At 61.6% G+C, this 14,299-nt stretch overlaps 1 protein-coding gene across 1 annotated transcript; it reads right to left on the bottom strand.

Moving 5' to 3' along the window:
- Positions 1-600: 600 nt before the first annotated feature.
- Positions 601-13,922, bottom strand: CHLRE_17g734548v5 (uncharacterized protein). The gene is made up of 29 exons (XM_043072504.1): positions 13,597-13,922; positions 13,472-13,528; positions 13,118-13,223; positions 12,774-12,901; positions 12,425-12,537; positions 12,106-12,184; positions 11,674-11,769; positions 10,748-10,885; positions 10,370-10,480; positions 10,057-10,134; positions 9,761-9,811; positions 9,536-9,625; positions 8,734-8,823; positions 8,064-8,106; positions 7,682-7,776; positions 7,219-7,365; positions 6,943-7,085; positions 6,389-6,485; positions 6,139-6,222; positions 5,896-5,958; positions 5,546-5,638; positions 5,121-5,192; positions 4,857-4,928; positions 4,530-4,667; positions 4,239-4,316; positions 4,088-4,152; positions 3,455-3,536; positions 3,141-3,275; positions 601-1,999 (listed from the first exon to the last, which is right to left on the bottom strand). Exons 1-29 carry the CDS (start codon positions 13,843-13,845, stop codon positions 1,889-1,891), a joined length of 2,904 nt encoding a protein of 967 aa, XP_042914963.1. The 5' UTR covers positions 13,846-13,922; the 3' UTR covers positions 601-1,888.
- Positions 13,923-14,299: the final 377 nt, after the last annotated feature.

Here is a 14,299-nt window from a genome sequence, read left to right as displayed (position 1 = left end):
TCTCGTCGCCTCCTCATCGCATTCCTCCCAGGGACTAATGTCTGAGGCAAGACATTGTTGGCCTGGGTTTGGGGCGGGTTTTGTCCCAATTCCTATGGAGCAGCCCCAAACCGCCATGTGCCCAGACAAAAGACGGCGACCACCCCGCCGTTTTTGTCTGGAGCTAGACAATACCCCAAAGACAAGATACGACCCCTGCCTCATCGCCTCCTCCAGCATGTGGGCGGCCCAGGCTCAGGGCCCAGGGCACAGAGGAGTTCATGCAGTTTGCCGATGATATATGGAGCTGAGGGGCCAGGGGGGGGTAGGAAACAAAGTGCCAGACCCCATGCCCCGAAATCCCCCGGGACCCCCCTTGAGGGGACGACCGACCCCCCGACGGACAAAACCTTGTTGTTCAGGGATTAAAACCCCTCCATTTAATACCAAAGTGGTGTCAATCGACTCCTCTTGACGAGCACTATCACTCCGTGTCATCAGCGGTCCTGTTCTGAGACTTCGGTCACCGGCGGGATCCTATCCATGGAAATCCCCTCGACCCAGACCACCCCGCGCTCAACTCTCTGCCGCGTGACGAATGGACAATGTGCACCGGCAGCCTTGTTAGACGTGAACTCGAGCGCACCAGCGCTTCAGAGCCAAGCTGTGTCAGTGCGCATGTGTTGACTGTGGAGACATGTCCCGACATGTCCACGCCCGGACGCGCAACTTAGCCCTCCCACGCTTTGTTTGTGCTTATTACTTCATAACGTGCACATATGAGCCTCGTACTGCTGCGTTTGGCCCCTAGTTCTGCTTGTGGGGCGCTTCCCGAAATCCGCCGGGATGGGCTCCCGAAACCCGACGACAGGGACGAGGACCGACCCCCCAACTTTGGCGGCCCAGAACTTCCTCACCAGACACCCCCTTAAGAAACTAAAAGTACGTGCATAATGCTCTCCTAAAGCTCTGTAATTTTGAGCATGGGGTAAGAATCTGAGCTTTCTACCCCCCCCCCCTGGAGGGGCCATGCTCAGGTGCAGTGGAGTGTCGGGCACAGCAGAATGGGCACTATCTGCGTGCACTCAGTCTTGGCGGGCGGGGGGTAAAGAGAACCAAACCCGAACTGCGTTGGGCTGCACTGCAAGATGCTGCAAGATGCGTGTTCGCCATAGATTATAAGGTGGACGGGGAAGGGAGGCGTGCACACAGCTGGACTGACGAAAGCATCATATGACATGATACGCGACTCCATCAAAAGGATCAGCTGGCCACAGGGGCGGGGGCGAGGGGTTGGAAACAAAAGCCCAGACCCCATGCCCCGAAACCCGTGGGAACCCCCTCCGGTCTGGCAACCGACAACGACTGACGACGGCATTCACGCTCGGTCATGTCATACTCTGGCAAAGCTAGCCCCCTTTGTGGGCTGAGCCCCCGGAGCGCAGCGATTCAGCCTGTCCATGCCGTTGCAAGAAGCAACTTTGTGCCCCTTTCCTCCTGTGCTGCCTTAGCTCCGACAACCCCTTCTGGCATCGTGCGCATTTGTTTCCTTAAAGCATCTTCGATACCTTGTCCCATCCCACACCCTCTAGGCGTAAGCCAAGTCGTGGGTGCTGCCCGGGTTGGTCCAGTGGTTGGTCGAATCAGTCAACACTCCAAACAGGCCAACACCACATGCCAACACCACATGCACCTGCCGTCTGCGCGGCCTTCGCACCCACGCGCGCCGCAACAGGTATAATACCCCGCATCACGAATTGCCCTTCACAAACCGCTGCATTGCCCTTGCTGCCAGGACGTCTCCCGGCACAGCACATCCTCAAATCCTCCCCGCTCAACACAACTCCTCGGGCAGCATCACCATCCACCTCCCCGCTCCTGGACGCAGCAGTCGCCCCCTCTCCTCGCTCTACTTCTTGGCTGCCGCTGCTGCCCGCTGGCTGCGCACGGCGGCCTGCCCCGCTGCCAGCCGCGCGATGGGCACGCGGAAGGGCGAGCAGGACACGTAGTCCAGACCCACCTGCGCGGACACGGGGGAGGGGGCTTGCTGTCGGCATGGGCGCCAGGAAGGGCGCGGAGGTGTGCGTGGTTACAAGATGGTCCGCACGTTCTTTTGCGTGCCTTACTTCCTCGTGAGAACCGGAGGCCCGGGCCGGGTTGACCCGTTTAACGCCAATTGTTGTAACAATACTTCCTGCCCGCCCATACCTGCAGACCTTTGTTGTCGTAAAAAACTAAGCAAGCTGCTGTATGGACGGAGCTCGACGCAAAATAATATTTGGAGATATAGATACGGTATCATAGATACATTTTTGGGCACGCCCCATCCGGGTATTCTTGCGGCACAGGGCACCCTTCCCAAAACAAATACTTCAGCACGGTTTGCCGTAAGTGGCCTACAACATAAACCTCCCAGCTCCCAGCTCGCCCTTTGTTGGGACTCACAGTCAGGCGTGGTATAGCGGGGTGGCAGTGTGTAGCTGGGGCTGGCTGTGACCGCATTGGGTTATGAACACGAGGTTGGGACACGAGGTTGCGGCGCCGGGGCATGCGACTGAGCAAATGCGGCCAGCAAAGCGTCAAGCCCAGGCCATGGCGACATTCTTCGACGATTCCGCTTTGGCTTTGGCTTTGCCTAGACCTGAGCTTGGGTTTCGTCGGCTTTGGCCTCGGGCGGTGCACTTCAGTGCTCGTTTTCCTGTGTTGCTTGTTTTCAAGGGTTTTTGCACTCCACCAAACTCCATTGCAGCCTCTATTCCTCCACGATATTGTACCACAAAAATGTAACAACCCTAGTGTAAGGTTCTGGCCGAGGACTAAGGCTGTCGCCCCCCTTTGGGGGGCGAGCCAACGGATTCTCATCATTTACTGCTTGTGCTGTGCAACAGGTACGAACGGTCTACAATGGTCGTGCATGGGTGGAGTCGGAGTCGGAGGTGATATCCGGTGGCTGTGCCCCAACCCCCACGGTTATATTTGGCAGCACAGCCTAAGCCCAGTCTTTGGACTCCATCCGCCGCTTGGCGGTGGGCGGCCTACGCTTCTGCAGCAAGACCCAACCCAACCCCACAATCGCGGCTCCCGACCTCACCCAGCCCCAGCCTCAAGGCCATCAGCTCCGCCTACGGTACCCTCTCGGGCCCCCCCCCCCAGCAGCCCACCTCGTGCAGGAAGGCCACGGTGCGCGGCTCGCCGCCCTGCTCGCCGCAGATGCCGATTTTGAGGTCGGGCCGGGCGGCGCGGCCGCGCTCCACCGCGAAACGGATCAGCTCGCCCACGCCCTCTTGGTCGAGCACCTGTTGGGTATCGTAGATATGCACCGCATCCAAGACCGCACTGTGGACGGGAGCTTACACCAAGCGGCAGGCGGGATTGCTATTGCTGTAGATCACAGTGAGCGGACAAGCTATGCCGCGAGCGTCGCGCCACACCGCAGACATAGTCTCTGTGTCTTTTCTTGTGCCTGGGCACCCACCTGGAAGGGGTCGTAGGGCAGTATTCCCTTCTCCAGGTAGACCGGCAGGAACTTGCCGATGTCGTCACGGCTGTAGCCGAAGCTGTGATGGGTGGATGGATTGTGGTTGTGATGGTCGCTAAACAGTTCCAATTGGTAGCGGCGATGTCACTGATGATTGGGACTACGACAAGCGGTGGTATGGTATTGAAAGGGATGCTCACCCCCACAAAGCGTACGTGTCGCATTGCGCAACACTCAGTTAAAAATGAAATCAAGATGATGAGATGGCATGTAGCTGATGTCTTCCCACACAGCCTAGTGTTTTGTGCGACACAAGGCATGCACGCACGCATGCATGGACAGCGGGGGGCTTCGGTCCCCGGGGAATCGCTTCGCTCAAACAGCCCAAACAGGGACACCAGACCCTGTGACCCCGCGAAGCGCACGTGTGTCATGCATCCTCGTGGAGTCACTTCTCCACCCAGCAGCAGGAGCTCGCCCAAACCTCACGGGAAGCGGGTAACTAGAAACAAGACAGTGCCCGGAACACTCCGCAAATCCCATACACACGGTAGTCCACGCAACCCCAAGGGCGCACTGCCCTACACCAGGAGCAGTACCAGCAGTACTAGCAAAGCACCCTCCACTTACGTCATCTGCGTGAGGTCATTGGTACCGAAGCTGAAGAATTCGGCGGTCTTGGCGATGGCGCCCGCCTGCGCCAGATGCATTGCAGAACACCGTTTTAGCTCGAGAACAAAAGCAAGAGGTGCGGTCATGATTAGCTGTGTGCTAAGCCCACCTGCAGGGCCGCGCGCGGCACCTCGATCATGGTCCCCACGCGGTACGGAACGCGCACGCCGCCAGACTCCGACATCACCTGTGCGCAGCAAAAGGGATTGGGGATTCGAGGTTGCTGGCATGAGGTCGGGCGGTGTGAGGCGGCGCGCCGCATGCACGCACACCACGCACCGACCTGCCGACCTTGCATGGCTTTGCCTGCACCCGCACCTGCCCGCAACCTCCCTGCCTGTCACCGCACCTCCACGCCGCTGCACACCGCCCCACCGCGCCCGCCCCCCCCCCCCCGCACCTGCTCCGCCACGCGGCGCACCAGGCCCTCCTGGTTGGCCAGCTCGGCGGCAGTGCCCACCAGCGGCACCATCACGTCCAGCTGCACGGCACTGCCGCCGGCCAGCACCCGAACCGCCGCCTCAAACATGGCGCGGACCTGGGCCGTTAGGGGAATTGTTGCATTCATGGCCAATGACAGTGCCTACCATCGTGGACGGCGCCTGGTAGTGCTCTGCCCCGCTGTTCTGTCCCGCCGCCTGTCTTGGCAACTACGGCCAGTGTCGCTTGCTTCCTCCAGCATACACAGACATGCAACCGCCCCGACCCGGCCCCCCTGCTGGCGCACCTGCATCTCGGTGATCTCGGGATAGGTGATGCCCAGCCGGCAGCCGCGGAAGCCCAGCATGGGGTTCACCTCCTGCGATGGCGGGTGTGTTGGACAGTGAAAGCGGAGCGGGGCCTCCTTTCTATCCCTTACCTGCCTAGGTAGTAGGTACCAAGACTGCAAACAGACTTACATGCTACACATATTTCGTCCTCATGCTTCTGACACCCATCATTTTGGGCGGCACACGACAGGTTCCAGCGCCACATGCCCGCCCTCCCACACCTGCAGCTTCTCAATGGTGCCGTACACCTCGTCCACCGTCACGCCCGCGTCCCGGGCCAGCGCCTCGCACACCTGGAGGCGCACGGGGTCAGAAGGGGCGGAAGGGGGAACAGGGTGGGCCCGTCGTAGGACAAGGTGGGATGGTGTCGCCCCACCTCTGGCCGGCTGTGCCTTCCTGCGTAATCCTGTATGGACTGTTCTGGGTTGAACCCGTGTGCCTCTAGGTTTACAACAGTGATGCGGTAGATGAGGCTTTGGCTGGTCAATCCGGACTTAGCTTCCGCTCATTGTGTTGCTACACTTTCGATGGACAGGTTTGCAGCAACACTCGAGTTGGTGGATCCAGCTTGGACCCTGGCAGCATTCGATGGTAACTGTGTGCTTGCACATTGAGACGGTCCCCTACTGCTACGTCGCAAACATACCTCGGTCATTTCGCCGTCGGGCAGGAACTCGTGCAGCGGCGGGTCCAGCAGCCGGATGGTCACGGGCAGGCCGGCCATGGCGCGCAGGATGCCCTGTGTGGGGCCACAAGGGGCACAGGGCGGTTAGGCTACGGCAATGGGAAGGAGGCAGTCAGCTAGTGTGAGGTGGCTAATGGTAGGGATTGTAACGGGAAGGCGTGAAATGTGTAGTAGACGTTGGGAGATGGGGAAGGCCTGGAGGGAGGCAGAGGAGGACAGCAGGTGTGGCCATCCCGTCCTGGCCGCCACGGGTGACCCGCCACCAAGGCCATCAGGGCGCAAACACAGCCGCCAGCAAGCCAGCCACCCACCTCGAAGTCGGCGCGCTGGAAGGGCAGCAGGTCCGCGAGGGCCTTGAGCCGCGCCTCCCGTGTCTGCGTGGATAGAAGGGTGAACGTGCAGGGACGTGCAGGGCAAGAGGTGAGGGCAGGCGGCAGCGGGCGAGGACGCCAAGTAAAGCATACGTTCGCACGGCCTGCAAAGTACTGCCCACCATTACACATGTGTATGCAGAGATACGCACACGGAGATATGCACGTCCCCTTCTCCCCCACCTGCGCCACAATCATGCGCCGCACGGTGGCGATGCGCTCCTCGCTGGCGAAGAACATGTGCTCAGTGCGGCACAGCCCGATGCCCTGGCGGGCGATATCGAGCGAAGGGGGAAGTATCCACATTGACATAGTGTTAGCAAATTAAAGTTAAGAAGATACGGTACCGCAGTGCAGCGGCCGCAAAGATAGACCGAGCCAAAAATCACTGACCGGTGACCACTGCCCCCCCCCCCCAGTGCTTCACACACACCTCGGCCCCGAACTTGCGCGCCTCCGCCGCGTCCTCCGGCGTGTCGGCGTTGGTCAGCACGCCCAGGCGCCGCCGCTTGTCCACCCAGGACATGAAGCTGCGTGCGGTTGGACAGTAATGCAGGAGGAGACGTGGAAAGTTGGGAACTCAAATCCCGGTAGCACGGGGAGGACGTGGCAGCGGATTTGCGGCATGACTCTCGGCCACATTCCCATCACGCTTTAAGTCCGCTTATGATTCTCCTCACCCATGCACCGCCGCCCCACACCGCCTTTGCGTGTTCACATGCACCTGACACTCCCCTGCTGCCCCCTATGCGAATGCTTTCTGCGCTGCCTGTAAGTGATCTTGACTTCGAGCGGCGGGCGGGACTCGGATGTTGTTTCAGGCGAGCATGGCTACGATACCGCGGCGCGTTCATCCCTTCGGTAATCGGTAGATATCCGTAAGTACCTCCAGCGTTGGGCGGATCTCGTTGGTTGTCCAACACGCACAAACGCCAACACACATACACCAGCGCACATGCACACCAACACGCCATCATACGCACACACCGGCCCAGGTCGCCCGCCAGCTCGGGCGGCGCCAGCGGCTGCTTGCCGCGCACGATCTCGCCCGTGGAGCCGTTGAGGCTGATCCAGTCGCCCTGCCGGATCTCGTGCCCGTTGATGCGCGCCACCTTGCTGTGCTCGTCCACCTGGGGCCCATGCACAGTGAGCCCGCCAATGGCGCCAACTGATGTCATGTAACACGATATGCGGCCCGAGAGTGGAAAGGCAAAGGAGGGATGGCATGAGCATCTGACTTGCGCACACCAACCAACCAATCACCTGCAGGTCGGCGCAGCCGGTGATGCAGGGCTTGCCCCAGCCGCGCGCCACCACGGCGGCGTGGCTGGTCATGCCGCCCAGCTGGCACAGCACGCCCTCCGCACTGTACATGCCCTTCACGTCCTCCGGCGACGTCTCGCGCCGCACCTGTGGACAGTGGCAACACGGCGCGTGCGGTGGTGGTGCGGATGCCAGGTGCCGGACCACGCATTAGACAAGGGAAGGTATGAGTCAGGCACAGCCGTCACACGGGGGTCGCATCCCCCCCAAAAACACTTTGTGCTCAGACATGCGTGAAGAAGCTCCAATCACAAAGGCGGCTGTTGGACAAGGGCAAAGCGCAAGTGTCACTGGGAGGGTGCGCACTGTGGGCTGGCATGGGGTCGACAGCGCGGCGACTGCCGTACTGCACAGGAGATGCTCCACGATGTACAATGCATCACAACCCCTGCCGCCGGCTCACCAGCACAACGGGTAGGCCGCTGCTGCGCCAAGCCTCCGCGTCCTCCGCGCTGAACACCGCCTGGCCCACCGCCGCGCCGGGCGATGCGGGCAGGCCTGCGTGTTTGTGGGGTATGCGCAGGTGGATCAGGGGTAGCAGAAAAAGGAGCAAGGAAGGGTCCAAGGCCATGAGTAAGGCAGACACGGGATGTGAAGAATAGCGCGCTCGCGCGAACGGGGCTGAGGATGCACAGGCCGCATACGCCACATCCTCATACAAAGCTTGTTTATCAATACTTTGCGCCTCGCGCCCATTGCTGCACGCCGCTGCACACGCTAGGACTGCCCAGCCACTCTGCCCGCTGCCCAGTCGCTCCTCCCCATTCCCACACGCACGCGCTCACCGGTACCCAGCACGTCGCTCTTGTACGCGGCCTCATTGGCGAACTGCGGAGGTGATGACAGTGACACATGGGGGTGCAGGCATGACTACTTAGCCACGCGGCGGGGGTTGGGCGCTCGTGGAGAACGGAGCAATTGAATCAAGCACGTTTGATGTGCCAACGTCCAGGGAACAGTAGGGGGTTACATTCTTGAGTTAAGGAAGTAGCAGACGGTAGACACACAGGGGGTTGGTACAGAGAAGTGTAGTCATGTAGACAGCAGGGGGCTTTCATGCCAGCAAGTATGGGCGATAGCGACCTGGGCCAACAATTGTGGCAAGAGCGTGAAGGGTGGCTGCTGGAGCGAGGCTGCCGGCGCAACGCGCCGTGCGAATGGAAGCGAAGCCGAGTCCCAGCCAGGCATAGCTCAACGCCCGAGCCGAACCGCAGCTACGGCCATCTAACGCTAGCTCTCAAAACCGCATACTGAAAAGCTGGACGCTGGCCATCTCCATACCCGCCCCCATCCCCACCCCCAATCCCACCCCCACCCCTCGGTGCATTTCGGGAATGGGGACTATTGTCGCGTGCCACTCCGTTGTCAAGCATCGGCCACGCTCTCCTCCTCGCTCTATTGCATTGGGTTCGGTTTAGTTTCGGCTGGTATCTACAACCCCGCCCCCACCCTCACCTGCGGGTGCAGCAGCTGGTCCAGGTGGCCGGGCTCCACCATCAGCACCGCCTCGTCCTCGTCCACCAGACCCTCGTCCACCAGCTCCACCTGGGGGCAGGGCGGTCATGCCGTTAGGCGCCAGCATGGAGAACCGCCCAGGCTGCGCCATCGTCAGTTCGCTGATTATGGCTGGTCCACAACCTCCAAAACTCGCAACAATACGTAGTAGCGGAAGTGATTGGGGTGGCTCCATAAGAAAAAGCTGAGTGCATGCGTGAGCATGCCTGCAACGCGCGACTTTGCGGCGACTTTGGAAACCTGCGCACTCACCTGCGCTCCAAGAGCGCGAGTGCCATGCCACGGCCGCCGGACAAGCCATGCAAGCAACGAGAGAGCGGGCGCGGTCAGGCGTGGCACTGGAACAACACAACAACAAAGCGAGCAAGGTACATGCGGCGTGCTCTCTACATAAAGAAAGCGGGGCGTCAAAGAGGGCCATATCAGGGTCGGGCGAAGGTCACGCGATGGGGCCACGGAGGCGAGGGGGTGGCAGTTTGGGGCGGGTGGGGCGGGGCAAGCAGAGAGGGGGGCCGCAGGTTGCGCGGGGTTGGTACTAGCGAAGCACAAGGGCGAATTGGCACCGCTTGGGCGAATGGTGTCTGGGTGGGAGGTGTAAGCGCGCAGGGGCAGATGGCGGGATCAGCCAGTCCATGTGCATGGATGCAGGGAGTTTACGGCGGCCAGGCGACTAAACCCCTTGCCCACACCCACGCACAGCGCCCGATACCCCCCACACGCCGCCGCCGCTGCTCCTGCTCACCGCGATGCGCACTGCGGCTGTGCCGGTGCGCTTGCCGCCGCGGCACTGCAGCATGTACAGCTTCCCCTCCTGCACCGTGAACTCAATGTCCTGGGGGCCGGGGTAGCCGTGCGGCGTCGGATGGGGAGGTGGGTACAATAGGGATGAGTCAAACCCGAGATAAACGAGACCACAAGGATGACGAAAAGGCGAAGGGTGTTGGCGGCCCCGTACCCCCAGGCCCACCTGCATGTCCTTGTAGTGCTTCTCCAGCAGCGCGCAGTTGTCCAGCAGTTCCTGAAAGTGTGTAGGGGGCGAAGGGGGAAGGGCGCAAGAGATCAAGAGACATGAGCAGGGGGGATTGGTAGATGGGGAGAGGAGCGGGGAGGAGGGAAGGAACGGGGTTTCAAAGCCCAAAGCAGCCGAACCCCAGAGCGCGAAGCAAGCCCCATGGACGAACGCGCCACGTATGCAAGCACATGCACTTGGCTGGGCCGCCCCACTGCCGCCAGCCCCACCCGCCACACATGACACGCACGCACCTTGAAGGCGCCTGGCAGCGAGCGCTCCAGGGTCTCAATGGGCTCGGGCGTGCGGATGCCCGCCACCACATCCTCGCCCTGTGAGGGTTCATGGGCGCGTGGATTGTGAACTGGAGTGAGGTATTCCGTAGAGTAGAATGTTGTAAACAGTTCTGAGGTGGCGAGAGTATGCATGTGGAGCTCCTTGGTCTCGCCCACCAAGATGAAAGGTTACTCGGCGCACTGTTTGCTGGCACCGTTTCACCGCCATTTCACCGCCGTTTCACCGCCCCTGCCAGCCAGCCCCTGCCGCCCGCGCCAAGCCCCACCCCACCTGCGCGTTGATGAGGTACTCGCCGTACAGCTTGCGCTCGCCAGTGGAGGGGTTGCGCGTGAAGCACACGCCCGTGCCGCTGGTGGGGCCCATGTTGCCGAATGCCATAGCCTGCGGGAGGGGATAGCCGTCCATGACAGACAGGGCCGGTTGGAATCGGTTGACTTGGGGCGAAGGACCAGCACCGTGACAGGGTCAGCCTGCATGCTGCAGCCCAAACCCTGGCCCCAGCCCCAGCCCCAGCCCTGGCACCAGCCCCAGCCCCAACCCTGGCCCCAGCCCCAGCCCTGGCCCCCGCCCCCGCCCCCGCCCCCGCCCTGGCCCCCGCCCCAACCGCCGCCCCACACCGGCCACCCATCACGAGCCGCCCGCCCGCACCTGCACGTTGACGGCGGTGCCGGTCAGGCCGGTAATGCCGTTGACAGCCCGGTACACGTCGGCGCGCTCAGAGCGCCAGGAGTCAAACACGGCGTAGATGGCCAGGCGCAGCTGCTCGTACGGGTCCTCGGGGAACACCTGGAGGGTGGAGGGGTTCCAGGCAGAAACGAGCTAGGTGGTGGTGGTGGTGCTGAAGGGTTTACATTTATGATACGCTAAGGAAGTGGTACACGGTAGGCGGTAGGGGGTGGGGAGAAACGGGGAGGGAAATAGAGGGTTGGAGGGAGGGGGAGAACGCGTGTCGCAGCCTAACCGCACACCCGCCACACCAAGAAAGCTACCCGCTCTGTTGGTGCCCCTGGATGTCGGTTGGCTCTCCTGTTGCCGCCATCCCACTGAAGGCCACTGCTACGCAGCATCCTCACAACATGCGCGCGTCCCACAGCCCCAACCGATTCCTGCCCCATCATACCACTGCATTGCGGGACGAGGCACTTCCGCTTCACCATGGGTGCCTGGCTTTCCGTCCCACGCCACCTGCAACCCCAATGTATCCCCATTCACCAACCACACGTCAACCCGTGAACCCGTCACCCATTTCTCTTCTACCATCTGCACATTCGTCTGCACTAGCCGGTTCACTCGTACCCCTCGGCGCGGGCGCTTCCCTGACCGTCCCTTATTGCGCCGTCGTCCCAGCCGCCCTATAACTACTGGCCCAAATTTCTGTTCTGCCTCTCTCGTCGCCACCCAGGCTGGTATTGTGTTCTTGCCTATGCAGCATTTCCGGCTTCTGTCCTGCCTCTCATATCCCACCCCATTACCCATTAACACGGCCCGCCCTCAATCCTGCTTGCCTCTACGTCCCTGTCCGCAAATTCCCCTTTCAAAACATCCTTGCAACCCCCCCGTACACACACACCTACCTGGCCCAGCTGCTTGTACACCTCCTTGTAGCGGGCCACCAGCGTGCGCAGGTCGGCGGCGGTCAGGGCCGTGTCCTCGCTCACACGCTGCTCGGCCTGTGTCCCGTGTTGTGCGGCAGGGGGTAACTTATTCCAATCCCAGTATAAACCGTAGTAAGGGGGGTGGGGAGGCAGGAGACGAGACGAGAATGGCGGAATGCGAGAGGCACACTCTGCACCAGCCCAAGCCCCAGACCCAGACCCAGGCCCTCCCGCAGCCACCAGGCCCTCCGTTACGCCACCGTGCATTCCATACACGATATGGCACGACCTTGCTCCGCGCACGCCCAGCCCCACGCCCCAAACGCCCCCACCTCCCGCCCATCTGCCTTCTCTCTTATTTCCCCCTGCCCAACCCAACCCCAACCCCAGCCCCAGCCCCGGCCCCCGCACCTTGAGCCTCTCCAGCTGCTCCTCGAACAGGTGGTGCGGGATGCCCATCACCACGTCGCCGTACATGTCCAGGAAGCGCCTGGAAGGAAGCGTGTGCCGGGTGGAGGTTGGTGAGAAGCATGAGAGCGGATGGTTGCAGCATGCGTTGTGTAAGTGCGCGGAATGGTGCAATGCGCCCAGCAGTGGTGAGCTGGTGCGCGTCGTCGGGGATGAGCTTTGCGTGCGCAGCGAGCCGAAAGACCGCGGCAGGACAGCCCATCGCGGTCCCATCCCCCGAACCCCGTCCCGACACGCGTCCCCACACCCATTCCCCGACCACCTGTAGGCGTCGTAGGCGAACCGCTCGTCCCCGCTGCGCGCCGCCAGCCCCGCGGCGCAGGCGTCGTTCAGGCCCAGGTTGAGCACCGTGTCCATCATGCCCGGCATGGAGACCTGTGCGCGGTGTGTGCGATTGCATGTTGGCGTGTGCATGTTGTGTCATCGGTTGGGTTGCCGGCCCTTGTTGCCAACTTTCCAGGCACACGGCCGCCATACCCGAAGCTCCTATGCCCTATCCCGATTCTCACATGCCCCAGCTCCCTCGTTCCGACACCTCATCTGTGGAGAGCAAGCCCCGCCACGACTCATGCAATCCCAACCCCACGGTCCTAACTCCTATCCGGTCTCACTGCGGCGCCGGAGCGGACTGACAGCAGCAGCGGCGCAGCGGCATCTCCCAGCCGGCAGCCCATCTCCTCCTCCACGGAGCGCAGGCCGGCCAGGATCTCTTCCCAGCAGCCGGCGGGCAGCTGGCGGCCTGCGCACAGCAGAGGCGGGCAGGGGCCCAGCGCAGTGCGCAGTCGCCGTTGCAGACACGAGGAAGATGTGCGCATCAGGATGTGAGAAGGGAGGACAGGGAGACCCGCGCCGAGGGCACGGCCGTGTAACACCTGTGCGCCGCGCGGACGCTGCGTTAAGTCAGGCATGCCTAAACCCGATTAACATATTGACCCATGTGCCTCCGTGTGCCCACCATTGGTGTGGAACTCCGCGCAGGTGTCGGTGGTAATGGTCAGGCCCGGCGGCACGGACAGGCCGATGCGAGACATCTCCGCTAGGTTTGCACCCTTGCCGCCGAGCTATAGAGGGATTGCAGCGGCATGTGATCACTGCTTAGCCCTCCGTGTGCTTCCGGGTGACGAGAAGTTAACCGCGGCCAGGAAGGAGGAACACGCACACGCATGCACCCCAGCAAGCATGCCACCGCGACTGGAGTCGGCATCTCCACACATCAGGTGGCCCCTGTACCTAATTATGCTCGATCCCAGTCAAACATGCACTTGCTTCCACACGGCGTCAACGCTGCCACAGCATCGTGCCGACGCACCAGGTTCTTCATGGTCGCATCGCCCTGGCTCTTGTTCTTTCCAAAGATGAACACTCTCTGCAATCACCCAAAATTGACAACGTCATAACAGTGCCGCTTCCAGCGGCAACCGTGACCGTGCAAACCTGTGTCGCCTTGACATCCTTCGCCTGGGCCGCAATTGCCGCGCAAACAAGGCCAGTCCGCAGATTTGCGCTCCTACGAAGAGCTACAGCAGCGCGAGGAACGGCTACTGCGAACGAGGCGACGTCCCAGCTGCCCGCCGCTGGTTGGGAATTCGAGCTCACAGAACTCCTGAACAACGGGGTTGGTATCTGTGACGACCGAGCCTGCAACCCACACCTAAGTGAGCGCTGCTGGCAAAGGGCCTGCATTTCTCTTGCCCTAGAAACGAGCAAGGACACGAGACTACACTGAATTATATGTAAGGCTGTGCACCAAAGACCTTTAATTATTGCAATCGCACCGCTGACTACACATCAACGGTTGCTGCCGGATGGATCCGCCGGACGTCATCACTCATCCACCCAGGACTATGTCTGTTCTGACAACAAGCTTCGCGGGGTAGAAACAATCTATCAAGTTGCTGCGTACCCCGACCAACCCCGATGCACAGCAAATGACACCCCGGCTACGCAGCGACACGGCTCGCCCCACAAAATGTGTCCCAGGCAGGTGGGGGTGGGAGCAGGGCCGGGTTGCGTGCAGGGGCGAGCAAACGCGTGGGGGCGTGGGCGGCGGGCGGGGGCGGGCGCGCGGAGATGCAATTGAACTTGGATTGGGACGGATGGACGCACAGTCGTGGCTCTAGAGTCATAGTGGTGACTG

Source organism: Chlamydomonas reinhardtii, chromosome 17 (genome assembly GCF_000002595.2).
Source record: "Chlamydomonas reinhardtii strain CC-503 cw92 mt+ chromosome 17, whole genome shotgun sequence".
Lineage (NCBI taxonomy): Eukaryota > Viridiplantae > Chlorophyta > Chlorophyceae > Chlamydomonadales > Chlamydomonadaceae > Chlamydomonas > Chlamydomonas reinhardtii.
The sequence above is the reverse complement of the archived record's forward strand: the minus strand, read 5'-3'. Positions and strand labels throughout refer to the sequence as shown.

Coding starts and splice junctions, on each gene's coding strand:
- CHLRE_17g734548v5 (XM_043072504.1), bottom strand. CDS start 13,845: ATGCAGGCCCTTTGCCAGCAGCGCTCACTTAGGTGTGGGTTGCAGGCT. Junction 6,486..6,942: donor CTGGCGGGCGACCTGGGCCG/GTGTGTGCGTAT, acceptor AACCGCACGCAG/CTTCATGTCCTGGGTGGACA. Junction 5,193..5,545: donor CCGACGGCGAAATGACCGAG/GTATGTTTGCGA, acceptor GTGCGCCTCCAG/GTGTGCGAGGCGCTGGCCCG.